This window comes from Oryctolagus cuniculus, chromosome 16, assembly GCF_964237555.1.
Source record: "Oryctolagus cuniculus chromosome 16, mOryCun1.1, whole genome shotgun sequence".
Lineage (NCBI taxonomy): Eukaryota > Metazoa > Chordata > Mammalia > Lagomorpha > Leporidae > Oryctolagus > Oryctolagus cuniculus.
The window spans coordinates 63258417-63278785 of NC_091447.1; the positions used below are offsets into that span (position 1 = coordinate 63258417).

General features: G+C 43.1%; 2 protein-coding genes across 2 annotated transcripts; both read right to left on the minus strand.

Moving 5' to 3' along the window:
* Positions 1 to 1102: 1102 nt before the first annotated feature.
* Positions 1103 to 2071, minus strand: LOC100344026 (olfactory receptor 7A17-like). The gene has a single exon (XM_070059318.1). It carries the CDS (start codon positions 2069 to 2071, stop codon positions 1103 to 1105), a length of 969 nt encoding a protein of 322 aa, XP_069915419.1.
* Positions 2072 to 19207: 17136 nt separating this feature from the next.
* On the minus strand, positions 19208 to 20170 carry LOC100343771 (olfactory receptor 7A17-like). The gene has a single exon (XM_008251416.2). It carries the CDS (start codon positions 20168 to 20170, stop codon positions 19208 to 19210), a length of 963 nt encoding a protein of 320 aa, XP_008249638.2.
* Positions 20171 to 20369: the final 199 nt, after the last annotated feature.

Here is a 20369-nt window from a genome sequence, read left to right on the forward strand (position 1 = left end):
AGGAACTTAATCCAGGTCTTCCACTTGGGTGCTAGGAACCAAAATATTTGAACCAACACCAGGGTTGGCGTTAGTAGTAATCTGGAATCAAGAGCTGGATTCAGGATTCCAAAACAGGTACTGTGTTGAATGCTGGCAACCTACCTGGATCGTAAGCAGTGTGGACTCCGTGTTGAGTAAGAGAATGGGATCCTACTGAGAACATGCACCCAGCAGCCAGCTAGGAAGCACACTCGTGTGGCAGAGTTTGCGTCATCGGGAGGAACAGCTACGGCCATGCTGTAGAAAACAATGATGCAGACACACATGAAAAAGTGTGGTCTCTGATTCTCATGTTCTAAAAATTACACAAATAGTCTCAGGTGCTAAGTGCAATTTTTTCTTTTGGAAGAATAAAACTCAATGAACAGTCCCCTAGTAAAACTTAAGGAAAAACGTGGAGCTTGGGCATTTGGTGCAGTGGTAAACTAGCTACTTGTGACACTCACATCCCTTATCAGAGGTCTGGGTTGGGTCCTGGCTCTGCTTCCACTCCAGCTTCCTGCTAATGCACACCCTGGGAGGCAGCAGGTGTTGGCTGGGGTCCACAGGTCCCTGCCAACCACCTGAGAGACCCAGACTGAATTCCCAGCTCTTGTCTTAGGCTTGGCCCTTCCCAATTATTGTAGGCATTTGAGGAGTGAACCAGACGTGGTGGATCTGTTCCAGTCTCTGTTTCTTTGCCTTTCAAATAAATAAAATACATAGGCGAGAACTTACAGAAGAAAATACTTGGTATGTCATGTGAATTTTAGAAGAAGTTATTCTTAGAATATTCCTTTTTTTCCTATCATATAAATGGGACTATACAAGTGTTTTTGATCCAAGGTCGGGAATCACATTGGGATACAAAAAAAAAAAAAATGACAAAGGAAAAAACTAGCAGGTACCAAAAAGAGAAGGTAGCCTAATGAAATGAATTACTTAAATTGCATGGATAAATTGATGTCAAAGAAGTAAAAATTATAGGAAATTAATGCAAGAAGAAAGTTCTGCTTGATTTTCCACAACCAAAATAAAAAAAAAATCACAATTTCTGGCTCTAAGGAATTGAGTCCAGCAGTCATGGGAACATCTTCAGTCCCAGTACTGTGGACTCGGGGGCAGTGTCCCACTCAAAGAGTCTTTTCAGGGCCCTCTTTATGTCGTCATTCCTAAGACTGTAGATGAAGGGGTTCAGCATGGGGGTGACCACGGTGTACACCACTGAGGCTGCTGCGGTTGAGTGTGGATTGTGGGTAACAGCAGAGCTAAGGTAAACACCTAGGCAGGTGCAATAGAATAAGGAGACGACGGAGAGGTGAGAGGCACAGGTGGAGAATGCTTTATACTTCCCCTGAGCTGAGGAGATGGCACGGATGGAGGAGACGATCTTAGAGTAGGAGTAAAGGATCCCAGCCAGGGGGCCCACAGCCAGCAGGACAGCTGCAACATAGATGACCACATCATTAAGAAAGGTGTCAGAGCAGGCACTGTGGATCACCTGGTTCAGTTCACAGAAGAAGTGGGGGATTTCCAGGTGTGTGCAGAAGGACAGCTGCAGCACCATTAAACTTTGTAGCAAGGAATGCAAAGCACTGATGATGCCAGACACCAGCACCAGCTGCACACAGAGCTGGGGGTTCATGATGACCGTGTAGTGCAGGGGGTGACAGATGGCCACAAATCTGTCATAGGCCATCACGGCCAGGAGAAGGTCATCTAGTCCTGCAAAAAGCAATAAAAAGTACATCTGGGTGATGCAGCCTGTATAGCTGATGGCTTTGCTCTGCGTCTGGATGTTCACCAGCATCTTGGGGATGGTGGTGGAGGTGAAGCAGACGTCCACCAAGGACAGGTTGGAGAGGAAGAAGTACATGGGTGTGTGGAGGTGGGGGTCTGAGAGGATGGCCAGGATGATGAGCAGGTTCCCAGCCACAGTGACCAGGTACATGGAGAGGAAGAGCCCACATATGAGGGGCTGCAGCTCTGGGTCCTCTGAGAAGCCCAGGAGAAGGAATTCTGAAAGTTGTGTGTTATTTTCTGGTTCCATGTGTTGATGTGCTTACCAGTGAAGAGAAAAACGACGTGACTTGTGTTCACATGGCTGGGTATTGTAGAGTTGAGATGCCATCATTTATACTTCATGATCAAGACATTGGATTGTGTGTGTGTGTCTGTCTGTCTTCCTGATCTGTCTGTTCCTTTTAGTGGATCCCCCTTTCCATCTCTATGTCTTTCCTTTCTTCCATCAGCATTTTCCCCATGAGGTCATTATCATTCTGTACTTCATGGGGAACACTTCTCATGTACTGGAGAATGCACAGTCAGTGTCAACCACGTTCCAAGTACAGTCAAGGTAATGGACGCCAGGTGCTGAAAAACCAGAGTCCCCTCGGTCTGATGGAGGAGATGGAACAGAGGCACAAAGGAAGTAACTCCTGTAGTGTGCCAGGGGGTGGCAGGCGCTCTATGGGAAACACAAGCTGACAAGAAGGATAGAGTGGGTCAACGGCGCCCTCCCCATGGGGCTCCAGACAAGGGCAGTGGATAAAGTGACTTTTGTAGAGACACCACAATGGGAGGAGAGTCTGGATCCCACAAGGTTATTGGAATGTTTGCTTGGCAGGAGGTTCGGGCAGGACAAAGGCCCTGTGGCAGGTACTGACGTGAGATGAGCAGGTCCAGCAGGAGGCCGATGTGTCCAAGGGAATGAGTGGCATGGATACGGTTGGTGGGGGGAGATGGTGTCATAGACATTGGGAAGTGAAGTGGCCTTCCCACTGCTGCTGCTGGAACTCAGCATGCAGGGAGTCCCGTGTGCAGGTGTTGTCCCTCTTGTACTTTATGCATTTCACTTCTCAGGCATCCTTCAAAGCTGTGGGTCCTTCCTGTTTCCGTTGGCTGGCAAGATCCTGGCATCTGCGTTATGAGCTATGCTGTAGATACTGTGGTCTCAGGAAGCCCTGCTCTGGGGATTGGTCACTCGTCACATCACACACACACACCCCCCAGCCATGGACTATGTTCTTCTCTCTCCTGACACCCGGATTAGGAAAAACATGGACTCCAGGTGAATGAACTTCCAACATCAGATTCTGTTTCCCCTAAAGATGAAGGGAGGCTCTCCATATCCCACAGGGTAAACCTCCCACAGAGGTGGGGACTGGCAGTCTCCATGGTGCTATGGCCATTGTGGGTTTAAAGAAATTCATAGAAAGTCTGGTCATTACACAGAGAAAGCGCTGAAATGGGCACCAGAGGGAGAGATTACTGAACACCCACAGATGGCTCCAGACAGACTGGGATGAGGAGAAGGTGCCCTCAGTCCTGTGGACCCATGAGCTCTGCTTTTTACTCCCTCGAGGTGCAAAACAAGCAATAAATCAGCAAATCACAATTTATCTGAAAGAGAAAGGAGGGATGTAAATACTCCTGAGAGAATGAACATGTCAGTAGAATCATGAGCATGTGAATAAGTAAAAAAAAATTCATGAAAGAAACATACAAAGTATGACAAAAATAGAGAAATTTTGTAGATGCAAATGTAAAAGTATTTAGTGAATAATATATTGGCAACATGTGGAATCAGAAGGCCAGGTCCTGAGTTTTAGATTAACCAAATATTAATTGTTGGAGCTTGGATAGCCAGCTAGCTTATTCCAAATATCAGTATCTTCTCCTAAAAGGATAATTAAATAAGTTCATGGACAATTGAATTCACAGGTAAATTGATTTCTGTGCAAAAAAGCATTGGAATCCATGCCTGGTTTCGTCATGCTCTGCATTTCCATGAATTTTTTGAGACTCCTCCTGTGCATGTATTTCAAAGCTTTTTGCATTAAAATAAACATATTTAAAAAATCTATTTCACCATGAATTGTTGAAGTAAGTACTTTTTACAAATAAGCGAGGTTATTTATGCTCAGCTGCAGCTGGTCCGCAGGCTTAATGAATCTATCTAAAGACTGTAGTGTGTTTCCTATCTGTTATTTATTGCTGGTGGCGAGACAAGGCTGATGCTTTCCTGGCTGTCTGTCAGACATCTTCATTCCTTCCTCAACTCTCAGTCCCGAATTCCACTGCCTTACTTCAGTTCTTTGTCATCTCTCTGCTCTCCTGGGCAGACGCTGCTCTAGCCCAATAAAAAAGCCATTGATTCAGATGTATTTTTCTATATTCCCATGTGAGCTACATAGAGAAAACACAGGAAAAAACATATCCAATTATGAATAATTTATTTGGATTGGGAAACAGCATTACAACCCAGGAGACGTGCTGTGGAAAGCCACAAGTGCACAGGTGCAGGAAGAGTTGAGGAAGCTATTATTAGCAAAAAGGGATAAATCTGAGTGAGCTACTTGGATACAAATCTCGCTGGTCCTAGAGACCTGAAGCAGGCACTGGTGTCAGGTCACTGGAGGAGGAACCCTTGCTCTAATTGTTCAACCCAGTTCTTCTCCCTATACCTTTTCCATATTTATCCCCCCCCCCCCCCCACACTTGTTGCCCTGTGATCCAGGAGCAGGCAGGACAGAAGCTGAGCTCCTCTTGCTTTGCTTTGAGACATATTTGATTTGTTATTCTTGGGCTTTGGGTTTTGTCCTCTGTCTTTATTGGTAGATAACAATTGCACATCCCCCTGGGCACTTGTGGTGCACTTTGACATTGTGTAATGATGTATGGATGACATTCAGGTTGTCCATCATCTCAAACATCTATCGTTTCCTTGTGATGAGAGCATTCAGCACCACCCCCTTATAATCTGTACCACCACATTAATTGCTGTTCTGTTTACAACAGACGAGAAATAGAAACAACCCAAGGCTCCATCATTGGATGAATTGCTCAAGACCATATGACACACGCACACACACAGTCACAATGGATACTATGTAGCCATAGAAAGCATGAGGCTCTGCTATTTGCAACCACACCGATGGAACTGGAGGTCATTGCATTCAGTGGAATAAGCCAGACACAAAAGGACAAATCCCGCATGGTTTCCCTCATATGTGGAAACTAATGAAGTTGAGCTCATGGGAGGTTAGAGTAGAACAGTGGTTTCTAGAGGCTGGGGAGAATAGGAGAGAGGAGAGGAGGAGGGAGGTTAGATAACGGACATCAAAACACAGCTGTATTGCGGGAATTGATGTAGTGTTCTATAGCACAGCAGGGAGAGTCTCATTAACGATGATTCAGCACCTGCTCTATAAAGAACTAGAAGAGAGACGTTTGAAGGTTCTCAGCACAAGAAGTGAGAAATGTTCAAGGACCTGGATATACCAGTTACCCTAGTTTGATCATTACACATTGTGTAACTGCATCAGAATGCTACACTGGGCCCCATTAAAATGTCAAACAAATACTTGCCTGTAGAAAGCATATAGTGATGTGTATAAGCTTCCATTACCTACCATTAAGGCTGTGAAGAAAACTTTTTAAAGTAATCTAAGGGTAAAAAGCAATGGGTGGGGTACACATAATAGCCAACTAATAGATCAGGCTACATAAAACTGATCAACACTCCCACATCCCCCTTAAATATATCTATGATCACAAGAAGGGAGCTAAATGGCACAAAGATAAGTCAATGAAAAACCTCAGTTCTTATGGTTGAAGATTTAGAGTTAAAATGAGGACTAAAAGCACTGCAAACCCACAACACAAAAGCAAAGATATTACCCAGACTCTTTGCAGCAGACAGTCAAGACCCCACAACCCACGCATAGCCTCAGCCTCACAGCGAGGGAAAGCCATTGCAATGGGAAGTTTGCTATTAGACCTGTCTTCACCTGAGAAGCAAATATGTATATCATGCGAATACCCGGAAGAAGGAAAGATCCTGCAAAATGACGATAGGGTTTCAAGACACTCTTGTAAAGTGTGTCTTATGCCTGCCCCCAAATGCATGGATTTCACAAATTTTGCACCAAAATACATGCACCTTTGAAGTCCAGTTTTCCACACAGCTTTCGGAAGTCCTCTGCTGCAAAGTGGTTTTTAAAGCTATGCATTGGCTGGATCTCTTTAATGTACAGAAAAACATACTCAAAGACACCGAATATTAAAAATAATAAAAATAAGGAAATAGATAAAAAGCCCTTGGTTCATTGGAAATCCCTCCACATCATGCTAGGGTTTCCTCTTGCACTGTAGGCTCTTTGGATTTGGTTCTCTGCCTCATGCCTCCCAGTCCTTTTCAGGCCCCCTGCTGCCCTCCCAGTCCCGTCACTTCACTGCCAACCATTCTTCCTGCATTGCTGAGTCTCACAGACATTTCTCTCTTTTTAGCATATGAAATACATTCGTGCTGAATTAATTAGCCCACAGGCAGTCTCTGGGTTCTGAGCTAAGTGGGACTTTGGGTGGATGTTGTCAGCTTCCATTCTCCCTGACCCCTCCTTGCAGTAACTACTGGAGCTCTCAGACTCACCTGGCTGGGTTCTCTGAGAGGATGGTCTCTGCATGGAAGTCTGAACTCCTCCCTGGATGTCCGAGGATGCAGACTGAAGCTCTGTCCACATGAGGTAGCGGGGTCAGGGGTGAAGCACTAGCCCCTGAGCCAGAGCCAGGACAGGAAGGGGCCACCATGACCCATCTGGTCCAAGGTAAGCACCTGTGAGAGACAGCAGCAGAGTATTTGTAGATATTAGCAGCTCTGCTCTGCACACACACCTCCCTCTTGAGAGTGCAGCCCTGAGCAGCTGATTTCCCTGTTGGGCACTGGTATGGCAGAAAAGAAAATCTTCCTGTTGAGTCTCTGTTGCCATGAGCCCAGGTTGGAACTCAGGTGAATCCACTATTATTATTCCACGAGTTCTCTCATATTGCATGTCCTTAGCGGCTTATCCCTACCCAGAGTTACAATTTTCTCCAGAGTCTAGGACTGAGAAATCTGTCTTGATGAGGTCCTTGGATCTCCAAAGCATCGTCATGTGGTGGGAACCTAGGATCCTGAGCCCTCCAGAGAATTGTGAGCCCCTCATTACCCTGGTGAGGGGCCAGTGGAGGACAGAGATTCTGCTAAATACCCTACAATGCCCTGGACCACCCCCTCCTCACCCACCTGTAAGGATCCAGCCCAGGATTTCTGCAGTTTTGATATTTATAGCTCTCTCCAGATAGCTTCCCTGAGACTTGTGACAATTTTCAGTTCTTCCAGCAAAATTAGAGAGAACTTTGCTACCTATGTAAAATATCCAACCCTAACCATTGGGAAGGTTCTTCAAAGTTTTCCCAGACTGATGGGTTTGAAAGAGGTTTTTGTTGTCAAACAATGACCATGTTGGAGCAAATACTCAAAATCTAGTTATCATTTTGATTTTCTTCATGTTACTGCAGGCTGATTTTGCTACAAGGATCAGTATTTCAAGAGATATTTACAGATTATTATTTTAAGAAAGCTTTTATTTAATGAATACAAATTTTAGGTACAATGTTAGAATATAGCGGTTCTTTCCCCCCATTTGCACCCTCCCACCCCCACTGCTGTCCCACCTCTACCTCCCTCTTTCATTCCATTCTTCATTAAGATTAATTTTTAATTAATTCTATATACAGAAGACCAACTCTGTACTAAGTAAAGATTTCAACAATTTGCACTCACACACATACAATTATAAAGTACTGTTTGAGAATAAGTTTTACAGTTAATTCTCATAGTACAACACATTAAGGACAGAGGTTCTACATGGGGAGTAAGTGCACAGTGACTCCTGTTGTTGATTTAACAATTAACGCTCTTATGTATGGCATTAGTGATCACCGGAGGTTCTTGTAATAAGCTGCCAAGGCTATGGAAGCCTTTTGAGTGCACAAACTCCATCAGTATTTAGACAGGTCCATAAGCAAAGTGGAATTTCTCTCCTCCCTTCAGAGAAACATACCTCCTTCTTTGATGGCCCCTTCTTTTCCTTGGTGTCTCACAGAGACCCTTCGTGCAGAACATTTTTTGCCACAGGGTCTTGGTTTTCCATGACTGAAATGCTCTCATGGGCTTTTCAGACAGATCTGAATGCCTAAGGGCTGCTTCTGAGATCAGAGTGCCATTTTCTGTGAGTCTGCTGTATGGCCTACTTTCCATGTTGGAACATTCTCTCCTTTTTAATTCTATCTATTGGTATAACCAGACACTTGGTCTCATTTATGTGATCCCTTTGACACTTAATCCTGTCTATATGATCAGTTACACACTTAATATAATCACTTTAACATGCAAGATGACGCAGCTTAATGGGATTTGGAGTCCCATGGCAAGTTTTTAGCTGTACCCTTAGGGTAAGTCTGCGAGAATGTGTGCTGAACTGTACATCTCCTCCCTCTCATATTCCCACTCTTATTATTTTTTTTTTACTGGGATCTATTTTCAATTGATTTTATACACCTATGAATAATTCTGTGTTAAGTAAAGAGTTCAACCAATGGTATTAAATAGAATAAATAATAATAAAATAAAATAATTTGTTTTTTGACAGTCAAGACAAGAACTGGTCAAGTCATTGCTTCTCAAAGAGTCAATTTCACTTCTGCAGGTTTCTTTCAGGTGCTCTGTTAGTTGTCGCAGATCAGGGAGCACATATGATATTTGTCGGTTTAGGACTGGCTTATTTCACTAAGTATGATGTTTTCCAGATTCATGCACATTGTTGCAAATGACAGGATTTCATTTTTAACCACTGTGTAGTATTCCATAGAGTACATATCCCATAACTTTTTTTTATCCAGTCTTCTGTTGATGGGCATTTAGGTTGATTCCATGTCTTAGCTATTGTGAATTGAGCTGCAATGAAAATGGGGGTGCAGATAACTCTTATTTGCTGATTTCATTTCCCTTGGGTAAATTCCCAGGAGTGGGAAGGCTGGGTCGTATGGTAGGGCTATATTCAGCTTTCCGAGGAATCTCCAAACTGTCATCCATAGTGATTTTATCAGTTTACATCCCCACCAACAGTGGGTTAGGGTGTCCTTTTCCCCACCTCCTTGCCAGCATCTGTTGGTGGTAGATTTCTGTATGTAAGCCATTCTAACCAGGGTGAGGTGAAACCTCACTGTGGTTTTGATTTGCATTTCTCTGACTGCTAGTGATCCTGAACAGTTTTTCATGTGTCTGTTGGTCATTTGAATTTCCTCTTTTGAGAAATGGCTGCTTAAGTCCTTTGCCCATTTCTTAACTGGGTTGTTTGTTTTGTTGTTGTTGAGTTTTTTTCATCACTTTATATATTCTGGTTATTAATCCTTTATCAGTTGCATGGTTTGCAAATAATTTTTCCCATTCTGTTGGCTGCCTCTTTACTTTCCTGAGTGTTTCTTTTGCTGTACAGAAGCTTCTCAATTTGATGTAATCTCATTTGTCAATTTTGGCTTTTATTACCTGTCCTCTGGGGTCTTTTCCAGGAACTCTTTGCATATGCCAATATCTTGCAGGGTTTCCCCAAAGCGCTCTAGGAATTTGATGATATTGAGTTGTAGATCTGGGTCTTTAATCCAATTTGAATGGCTTTTTGTGTAAGGTGTAAGGTAGGGGTCCTGCTTTATACTTCTGCATGTGGAAATCCAGTAACCCAGCACCATTTGTTGAATAGACTGTCCTTGCTCCATGAATTGGTTTCAGTCCTTGATCCAATATAAGTTGGTTGTAGATATGTGGATTAATTTCTGTTTCTATTCTGTTCCATTGGTCTCTCCATCTGTTTTTGTACCAGTTCAGGGCTATTTTGATTATAACTGCCTTGTAATATGTCTTGAAATCTGCTATTGTGATGTCTCTGGCTTTGTATTTGATGTATAAGGTTGCTTTAGCTATTTTTGGTCTCCTGTTCCTCCATATGAATTTCAGCATCATTTTTCCAGATCTGAGAAGAATGTCTTTGGTAGTTTGATCTCTATTGCATTGAACCTATAAATTATTTTCAGAAGAATGGACATTTTGATGATATTGAATTTTCCAATCTATGAACATTGACGTTTTTCCATTTTTTGTGTCTTCTTCTATTTCTGTCTTTAATGTTTTGTAATTCTCATTGTAGAGATATTTGACATCCTTGGTTAAATTTATCCCAAGTTATTTGATTTTTTTTTGTAGTTCTTGTGAATGGGATTGATCTTAGAAGTTCTTTCCCAGATGTGGTATTGTTTGTGTATACAAGGGCTGTTAATTTTTGTGTATTGATTTTATATCTTGCTACTTTGAAAACTCTTCTATGAGTTCTGATAGTCTCTTACTAGAGTCTATTGGATCCCCTATATATAGAATCATGTCATCTGCTAATAGGGATAGTTTGACTTCATCTTTACTGATTCAAATCTCTTTGATTTCATTTTCTCATCTGATAGCTCTGGCTAAATCTTCCAGGACTATATTGAATAGCAATGGTAAGAGTGAGCATCCCTGTCTGGTACCAGATCTCAGTGGGAATGCTTCCAACTTTTCCCCATTAAATAGGACGCTGGCCATGAGTTTGTCAAAAATTGCTTTGATGGCATTCAGGAATGTTCCTTCTATACCCAATTTGCTTAGAGTTTTCATCATGAAAGGGTATTGTATTTTTTTTAAAGATTTATTTATTTATTTGAAAGTCAGAGTTACACAGAGAGAGGAGAGGCAGAGAGAGAGAGAGAGAGAGAGAGAGAGAGAGGTCTTCCATCTGCTGGTTAACTCCCCAATTGGCCTCAACAGCTGGAGCTGTGCTGATCCAAAGCCAGGAGCCAGGAGTTTCTTCCCGGTCTCCCACACAGGTTCAGGGGCCCAAGGACTTGGGCCATCTTCTACTGCTTTCCCAGGCCATAGCAGAGAGCTGAATCGGAAGTGGAGCAGCCAGGTCTTGAACCAGCCTCCTTATGGGATGCTGGCGCTTCAGGCTAGGGCATTAACCACTGCACCAAAGCACCAGCCCCAGGGTGTTGTATTTTATCAAATGATTTCTCTGCATTTATTGAGATAATCATATGGTTTTTGTTCTTCAATTTGTTAATGTGGTGTATCACATTGGTTGATTTGTGAATGTTGAACCATCCCTGTATACCAGGAGTAAATCTCAGTTGGTCCAGATCAGTGCTCTTCCTGATGTGTTGTTGGATTTGATTGGCTAGAATTTGTTGAGGATTTTTGCATCTATGTTCATCAGGGAAATTGATCTACAGTTCTCTGTTGCATCTTTTCTGGGTTTAGGAATTAAGGTGATGCTGGCTTCATAGAAAAAATTTGGGAGGACTCCCTCCCTTTCAATTATTTTGAATAACTTCTTTAAATGTCTGGTAGAATTCATCTGTGAAGCCATCTGGTCCTGGCCTTTTCTTTGTTAGGAGGATCTTTATTACTGATTCAATTTCTGTTTGGTTATTGGTCTCTTTAGGTTTTCTATGTCTTCATGGCTAAATTTAGGTAGGTTTTAAGTGTCCAGGAATCTACCCATTTCTGCTAGATTTCCCAGTTCATTGTAATACAGCTGTTTGTAGTAATTTCTGATGATTCTTTTTATTTCTGTGGTGTCTGTTGTTACATTTCCTTTTTCATCTCTAGTTTTATTGATTTGGGTCTTCTCTCTCCTCTTTTTGGTGGTTGGTCCAATGGTGTGTTAATTTTTTTTATTTTTTCAAAAAACAGATCTTTATTTTGCTGATATTTTGGATTCAGCTTTTTGTTTTTTCTCTAATTTTAATTATTTATTTTCTGTTACTATTTTGGGTTTGGTTTATTGTTGTTTTTCTAGATCCTTGAGGTGTGCAGATATTTCATTTATTTGGTGAATTTCCAGTTTCTTGATGTAGGCACCAATTGCTATAAACTTTCCTCTTAACACTGCTTTTTCTGTATCCCACAAATTTTGGTATGTTGTATTGTCACTTTAATTTGTTTCCAGAAATTTTTTGATTTCTCTTTTGATTTCCTCTATGACCCACTGTTCATTCAGGAGCATGTTGTTCAGTCTCCATGTGTTTGCATGTGCTTTAGAATTTCCTGAGTTGCTGATTTCCAGCTTCATTCCATTGTGGTCTGAGAAGCTGTATGGTATGATTTTGATTTTTTTTTAATTTGTTGAGACTTGCTTTATGGCCTAGCATGTGGTCAAGCATAGAGAAAGTTCCATGTTCTGGAGAGAAAAATGTGTACTCTGTGGCTGTAGGGTGGAAGGCTTTGTAGATATCTGCTAGGTCTATTTGGTCTATGGTGTTGATTAACTCTGTTGTTTCCTTGTTGATTTTCTGTCTGGTTGATCTGTCCATTGCTGAAAGTTGGGTATTGAAGTCCCCCATTACTATTGTATTTGAGTCTATATCTTCCTTTAAATCCCTTATCATTTCTTTTAAATACCCAGCTGCCCTGTAATTAGCCAGGTGCATATACTTTTATTTTATTTATTTTTTCTTTTTTTTCTTTTTTGACAGGCAGAGTGGACAGTGAGAGAGAGAGACAGAGAGAAAGGTCTTCCTTTGCCGTTGGTTCACCCTCCAATGGCCGCCGCGGTCGGCGCGCTGCGGCCGGCGCACCGCACCGATCCGATGGCAGAAGCCAGGAGCCAGGTGCTTTTCCTGGTCTCCCATGGGGTGCAGGGCCCAAGCACCTGGGCCATCCTCCACTGCACTCCCTGGCCACAGCAGAGAGCTGGCCTGGAAGAGGGGCAACCGGGACAGAATCCGGCGCCCCTACCGGGACTAGAACCCGGTGTGCTGGCGCCGCTAGGCGGAGGATTAGCCTAGTGAGCCACGGCGCTGGCTGAGCCGCGGCGCCGGCTATACTTTTATAATAGTCACATTTTCCTGTTGAATTGAGCCTTTAATAATAATTATATAGTATCCTTCTTCATCTCTTTTATTTTTTTTAAAGATTTACTTTATTTTTCTAAAGACAGATTTACAGATAGAAGGAGAGAGAGAGAGAGAGAGAGAGAGAGAGAGAGAGAGAGAGAGAGAATGAGGTGTTTCATCTGCTGGTTCATTCCCCAAATGGCGGCAACAGTAAGAGCTAAGCCAATCTGAAGCCAGGAGCCAGGAGCTACTTCCATGTCTCCCACATGGGTGCAGGGGCCTAAGCACTTGGTCCATCTTCCACTGCTTTCCCAGGCCATAGTAGAGAGCTGGATTGGAAGTGGAGCAGCCAGGACTCCAACTGATGCCCATATGGAATGCCATTGCTGAAGGCCAGGGCTTTAACCCACTGTGCCACAGTGCCAGCCCCATCTTTGTCTCTTGTAACAGTTTTTGTGTTAACATCTATTTTTTTTCTGATATTAGGATGCTTACACCAGCTCTTTTGTGGTTCCTGTTAGCATGGAATATCTTTTTCCATCCTTTCACTTTCAGTCTGTGTGCATCTTTGTTGGTGAGATGTGTTTCTTCTAGGCTGCAAATAGATGGGTTTTCTTTTTTAATCCATTCAGCCAGTCTGTGTCTTTTAACTGGGAAATATAACTGGGAAAAATAACTTTTATTTAATGAATATAAATTTCCTTTTTTTAATTATTAAATTTTTAATTTTTTTAACTTTTATTTAATGAATATAAATTTCCAAAGTACAGCTTATGGATTACAATGGCTCCCCCCTCCATAACTTCCCTCCCACCCGCAACCCTCCCTTTTCCCACTCCCTCTCCCCTTCCATTCACATCAAGATTCATTTTCGATTCTCTTTATATACAGAATATCAGTTTAGCATACATTAAGTAAAGATTTCAACAGCTTGCTTCCACACAGAAACATAAAGTGAAAAATACTGTTTGAGTACTCATTATAGCATTAAATCTCAATGTATAGCACACTAGGGACAGAGATCCTACATGAGGAGTAAGTGCACAGTGACTCCTGTTGTTGACTTAACAAATTGACACTCTTGTTTATGGCATCAGTAATCACCCTAGGCTTTTGTCATGAGTTTCCAAGGCTATGGAAGCCTTTTGAGTTCACTGACTCTGATCATATTTAGACAAGGCCATGGTCAAAGTGGAAGTTCTCTCCTTCCTCAGAGAAAGGTACCTCCTTCTTTGATGACCCATTCTTTCCACTGGGATCTCACTCACGGAGATCTTTCATTTAGGTTTTTTTTCTTTCCCCAGAGTGTCTTGGCTTTCCATGCCTGAAATACTCCCATGGGCTTTTCAGCCGGATCCGCATGCCTTAAGGGCTGATTCTGAGGCCAGAGTGCTGTTTAGGACATCTGCCATTCTATGAGTCTGCTGTGTATCTCACTTCCCATGTTGGATTGTTCTCTCCCTTTTTTATTCTATCAGCTAGTATTTGCAGACACTATTCTTGTTTATGTGATCCCTTTGGTTCTTAGTCCTATCATTATGATCAATTGTGAACTGAAATTGATCACTGGGACTAGTGAGCTGGTATTGGTACATGCCACCTTGATGGGATTGAATTGGAATCCCCTGGTATGTTTCTAACTCTACTGTTTGAGGTAAGTCAGCTTGAGCATTTCCCGAATTGCACATCTCTTCCCTCTCTTATTCCCACTCCTATATTTAACAGCAATCACTTTTCAGTTAAGTTTCAGCACTTAAGAATAATTGTGTATTGATTACAGTATTCAACCAAAAGTATTAAGTAGAACAAACAAAAAAATACTAAGAGGGCTAGCATATTAAGTTGTTCATCAACAGTCAGGGTGAGGGTTGATCAAGTCACCGTTTCTCATAGTGTTCATTTCACTTTAACAGGTTTCCTTTTTGAGAAATTATCAATTCCCAACTTGACTCTCACTGGGATTAAACATGACAATAGGTCTGATCTGATTTCATCATCATTTAAAAAATCATCTATTATTTTTCACCTTGTGTTTCTGTGTGGGAGCAAGCTGTTGAAATCTTTACTTAATGTATACTAAGCTGATCTTCTGTATATTAAGAGAATTGAAAATGAATCTTGATGTGAATGGAAGGGGAGAGGGAGTGGGAAAGGGGAAGGTTGTGGGTGGGAGGGACGTTATGGGGGGAAGCCATTGTAATCCATAAGTCGTACTTTGGAAATTTATATTCATTAAATAAAAGTTAAAAAAACAGGTTTCCTTTTTGGTGCTCAGTTAGTTGTCACCTATCAGGGAGAACATGCGGTATTTGTCCCTTTGGTATTGGCTTATTTTCAAAGTACAGCTTATGGATTACAATGGCTCCCCCCTCCATAACTTCCCTCCCACCCGCAACCCTCCCCTTTCCCTCTCCCTCCCCCCTTCCATTCACATCAAGATTCATTTTTAATTCTCTTTATATACAGAAGATCATTAACTGGGAAATTGAGACAATTTACATTCAGTGTGACTATTGTTAAGTAACGACTTTGCCCTGCCATGTTTCTGTAAATACTCCTGTTTATATATTTTGGATTTCTTTTGTACTTTTGCTGGGTTATTTTATGGGTTCATGTTCTTTTGTAGTGATGTCCCTGTTTCTGTGTGTAGCACATCCTTGAGGATCTTTTTGGGCTGGGCGAGTAATTACAAATTCTTTCAATTTGTGTTTGTTGTGGAAGATCTTTATTTCACTTTCATTCACAAATGAGAGTTTTGTAGGGTACAGTATTCTGGGTTGACAGTTTTTTCTCTTAGGACTTGGAGTATGTCTTGCCATTCTCTCCTTGCCAGTAGGGTTTGTGATGAGAAATCTAGAGTGAATCTAATTGGCTTTATTCTGAATGTGATTTGTTGTTTCTCTCATGCACATTTTAGCATCTGTTCTTTATGTGTTAGTGAGGAGAGCTTTGCTACAGTGTGTCGAGGTGGAGATTTTTCAGTTGTTTCTATTGGGAGTTCTGAGTACTTCCTGTACTTGGATGTCTCTTTCTTTCTCCAGATTGGGGAAGTTCTCTGTTATTGTTTCATTAGGAAGGCCTTCTTCTTTTTTTCAAAGATTTAATTTATTTATTTGAAAGTCAAGAGTTACACAGAGAGAGGAGAGGCAGAGAGAGAGAGAGAGAGAGAGAGAGAGAGAGAGAGAGAGAGAGAAAGAGAGGTCCTTCATCCACTGGCTCACTCCCCAATTGGCCACAATGCCTGGAGCTGCACCGATCAGAAGCCAGGATCCAGGAGCTTCTTCTGGGTCTCCCATGTGGATACAGGGGCCCAAGGACCTGGGCCATTCTCCACTGCTCTCCCAGGTCATAGCAGAGAGCTGTATTGGAAGTGGAGCAGCCGGGTCTTGAACTGGTGTCCATATGGGATGCTGGCGCTTCAGGTCAGGGTGTCAACCTGCTGCGCCACAGCGCCGGCTCCAGGAAGGCCTTCTAATCTTTTCTCTTTTTCCTGCCTTCTGGAATTCCTAGGATCTGTATGTTGGGTTGTTTGATATAATCTTGTAGATCTTCAACTGTGTTTTTACATTTTCTAATTTCTTCCTCTTGTGTTTGGTCTGACTGTCTTATTTTTGAAATTTTTCTTCTAGTTTTGATATTCTTTCTTCTGTCTCACTGATTCTATTGTTAAGATTTTCTACTGCATTTTTTAATTTGAACTATTGAATTCATCATTTCTAGTATTTTCATTCTGACTTCTCTTTATTTTTTTTAAAGATTTATTTCATTCATTTGAAAGACAGGGTTACAGAGAGAGAGGTAGAGAAAGAGAGAGAGATCTTCCATCTGCTGGTTCACTCCCAGATGGCTGCAACGGCCAGAGCTGCACCGATCTGAAGCCAGGGGCTTCTTCTGGGTCTCCCATGCAGGTGCAGGGGCCCAAGCCCTGAGCCACATCACAGAGCTGGATTGGAAGAGGAGCAGCCGGGATTAGAACCGGCACCCATATGGGATGCAGGCACTGCAGGCCAGGGCTTTAACCTGTTGCACCACAGTGCTGACACCCTGACTTCTCTTTAATATCTCACTTTCTTGGGAGCACCTTTCATTTAGATCATGGATTTGTTTTTGATTGCCTCTAAGTAATCTGACGATTAATTTTCTGAATTCAGTTTCTGGCATATCCTGATCTCCTCTTCTTCATCTTCTGTCATTGAAGAGTTGTACTGTTCCTTTGGGAGGGGGGGGTCATAGTCTCTTCCTTATTCTTATTTAGGTTTTTTCCTTTGTTATCAACATTTCTGGTTGTTTTTCTCTTTAATATGTGTCTTTGCGCTTGTGGCGAGATTTCCCTCTGCTATGAGCTGCTATGTGTCTGCGCGTTGCAGGTGGACGCTCCCAGCCTCACCTCCGGGAGTCCTGCTCACTTCTCCATCGTGATGGGGGCAGGTACGAGAGCTCTGGTGCACTAGTCCCAGCCTACTGGGGCCTGGCTCGCTTCTCTTCCCACTGTTGCCTGACACAAGCTCAGGATTTTGATATTTAGGTCTTCTCCTTGTTGTACAGCTTGTGTGGTAGGGGAGGAAATTACTCTGAAACGCTGTGATCCTTGTTCCCGGGTTGGGGGTGCTGTGAGGTGGCCCCCGCAGTTGCTGGGCAGGTGCACGGGAGACGAACGCGGCAGCCCCCTGCTTACTATCCAGGATGTAAGCAATCAATACGGCTTCTCCCAGCCGGCTGCAGGTCTGGTTGTAGAGCAGGGAAGACATAGATGGGCAGGGGTGTGCCCGACCTCTGCACTTGTTCCCCTATACCCTCTTTCTTCCCTCTTGGAACTTTGAATGCAGTTCGCCAGGCTCCGCAGCCCCCTGCTACCCGCAGCTCCGAGGACTCGAGACCTCGTGTCTCACCTGGTCCTCTGGGGGGCTGGCGTCAGTCTCCCCATTTGGTGTCTCTGCTGTACCTCCGCCACTTCTTTCATTTTTGCTCCTTCCGCGAGGACCCGCCCAGTCTCTGTTGGACTCCTGGGCTTCTCTGTGAGAAATTCTCACAGCTCTGTCGCCGGCTTGTACCCCTTCTTATTAACTATCCATCTTGCCCCACGTGACTCGGAAAGTCCGCCATCTTGGCCCCCTCTAGATTATTATTTTTATACTGACTGTTGGGGAGATAGTAGGGTCTCTCAAATGTTCATGAAGCTTTTAGTCTTTCTTTCTAATTCTGATCTGATGCCCGTTATCCCACCTTCCTCTGTTCTCCCCTACCCTTCCCGTGCTGTAGTAATCACCAGTATGTGTTCAGGTTGTGTGTGTGTGGCTTCCATGGTGGGGGGAGTTATAGTGTCTTTTTGTATATGGATTATTTCACTTAGCATAATGTCCTTCAGTCAATCCGTATTGCTGGAAATGATAGGATTTTATTCTTTTTGTGGTTGAATAATGAAATACCATTATGCACGTATACCACACTTTATCCAGTGATCTGATGATAGACACCCAACCAGCTTCCTGCTATTGCAGACCCTCAGAGCATCAGTGATGGTTTGAATGATTGGGTTTATGTGAACAGCCTCAGTTTTTCCCATAGAACTAATACGACTAGTGACTATTCCATTTATACAAGGAAAAAATTACTTCTTATGGCCTTTAAGACGAAATTATGCTTAAGAAATACATGCTGAGCCATGAGATAAAAGGACATTTCTAAATTTTTAAAATAAATTTATTTTCTTAGTTTTAAAATTTAGCAATTTTAAAAAAGGTTTGTTTATTTGTTTTGAAAGTCAGAATTATAGAGACAGGGAGACCACACACAGACAGAGATTTTCCATCTACTGGTTCACTCCCTGGATGGCCACAATGGCCAGGACTGGGCAAGGCCAAAGCCGGGAGCCAGAAGCTTCTTCCAGGTCTTCCACATGGGTACAGGGTTCCAAGGACTTGGACCATCTTCTGCTGCTTTCCCAGGCCATTATCAGAGAGCTGGATTGGAAGTGGAGCAGCCAGGACTTGAACCAGCACCCATGTGGTATGCTGGTGTCACAGGCAGTCACTTTATCCATTACGCCCCAACGCCAGCTCCAAAATGTATCAATTTTTAACATTCTACCACATTCCCTTCATATATACAATTGTTTTCCTTGGGAACCAACATATTAATATCACAAAATGAGGGCTTCATGACAATGATCACAGGGTAGGAGGGAAGAAGGATGTGTTGTCATGTACGTGGTATTCTGTGAAGGATAACTGTATAAAGTTTTGAAACTAAAGTTGTGGAAAAATTTGGAGAAGAAGGAAAACAACAAAGCAAAACTTTACGTGACAGACATCAGAAAAAAAAAGAGTTGCATAACTTGTAGATGTAAGTTGAAATCAGAGAAATAAAAAAATACCAGAAATATATAAAAGGTACAATCTGTACTTCCACAGTAGGGTGGAAAAATCACAGCCGGAAATTACGATCATTGCTTCAATCCCAGAGGATTAGGCTTCTTTATCATTTCCATACCAAAGAGTCTTTTCAGGGCCCTCTTTATGTCTGTGTTCCTCAGGCTGTAGATGAAGGGGTTCAGCATGGGGGTGACCACCGTGTACATCACTGAGGCGGTTGCAGTTGAGTGCGGGTTTTGTGTAACAGCAGAACTGAAGTACACACCCAGGAGTGTGCAATAAAATAAGGAGACGACGGAGAGGTGAGAGGCACAGGTGGAGAATGCTTTATACTTCCCCTGAGCTGAGGAGATGGCACAGATGGAGGAGACGATCTTGGAGTAGGAGTACAGGATCCCAGCCAGGGGACTCCCACCCAGCAGCACAGATGCAACATAGATCACTGTGTTATTAAGGAAGGTGTCAGAGCAGGCACTGTGGACCACCTGAATCAGTTCACAGAAGAAGTGGGGGATTTCCAGGTGTGCACAGAAGGACAGCCGCAGCACCAGTAGGCTGTGTGACAAGGCATGCAGGACACTGATGACCCAGGACACCACCACCAGCTGCACACAGAGTCGGGGGTTGATGATGACTGTGTAGTGCAGGGGGTGACAGATGGCCACAAACCTGTCATAGGCCATCACGGCCAGGAGAAGGTCATCCAATCCTGTGAAGATTATGAAGAAGAACATCTGGGTGATGCAGCCTGCATAGCTGATGGCTTGGCTCTGCGTCTGGATGTTCACCAGCATCTTGGGGACGGTGGTGGAGGTGAAGCAGACGTCCACCAAGGACAGGTTGGAGAGGAAGAAGTACATGGGCGTGTGGAGGTGGGGGTCTGAGAGGATGGCCAGGATGATGAGCAAGTTCCCAGCCACAGTGACCAGGTACATGGAGAGGAAGAGCCCACAGATGAGGGGCTGCAGCTCTGGGTCCTCTGAGAATCCCAGGAGAAGGAATTCTGAAGTCTGCGACTCATTGCCTGGTTCCATGTGCTGGTTCCTGTTTCACTACCAGGAAAGAGAAAAATAACATGACTCCTGTCCACACCAACTGGCATTATCAGCATAGTGGAAATGCAATAACTCCTGTTATGCAGTCAGTAATTGCATGTATATTTGTGGATTGAGCTCTTCTGCTCAATCCCAAAGCAGGGGGCGGAGCCAAGATGGCGGAATAGTGAGAACACAC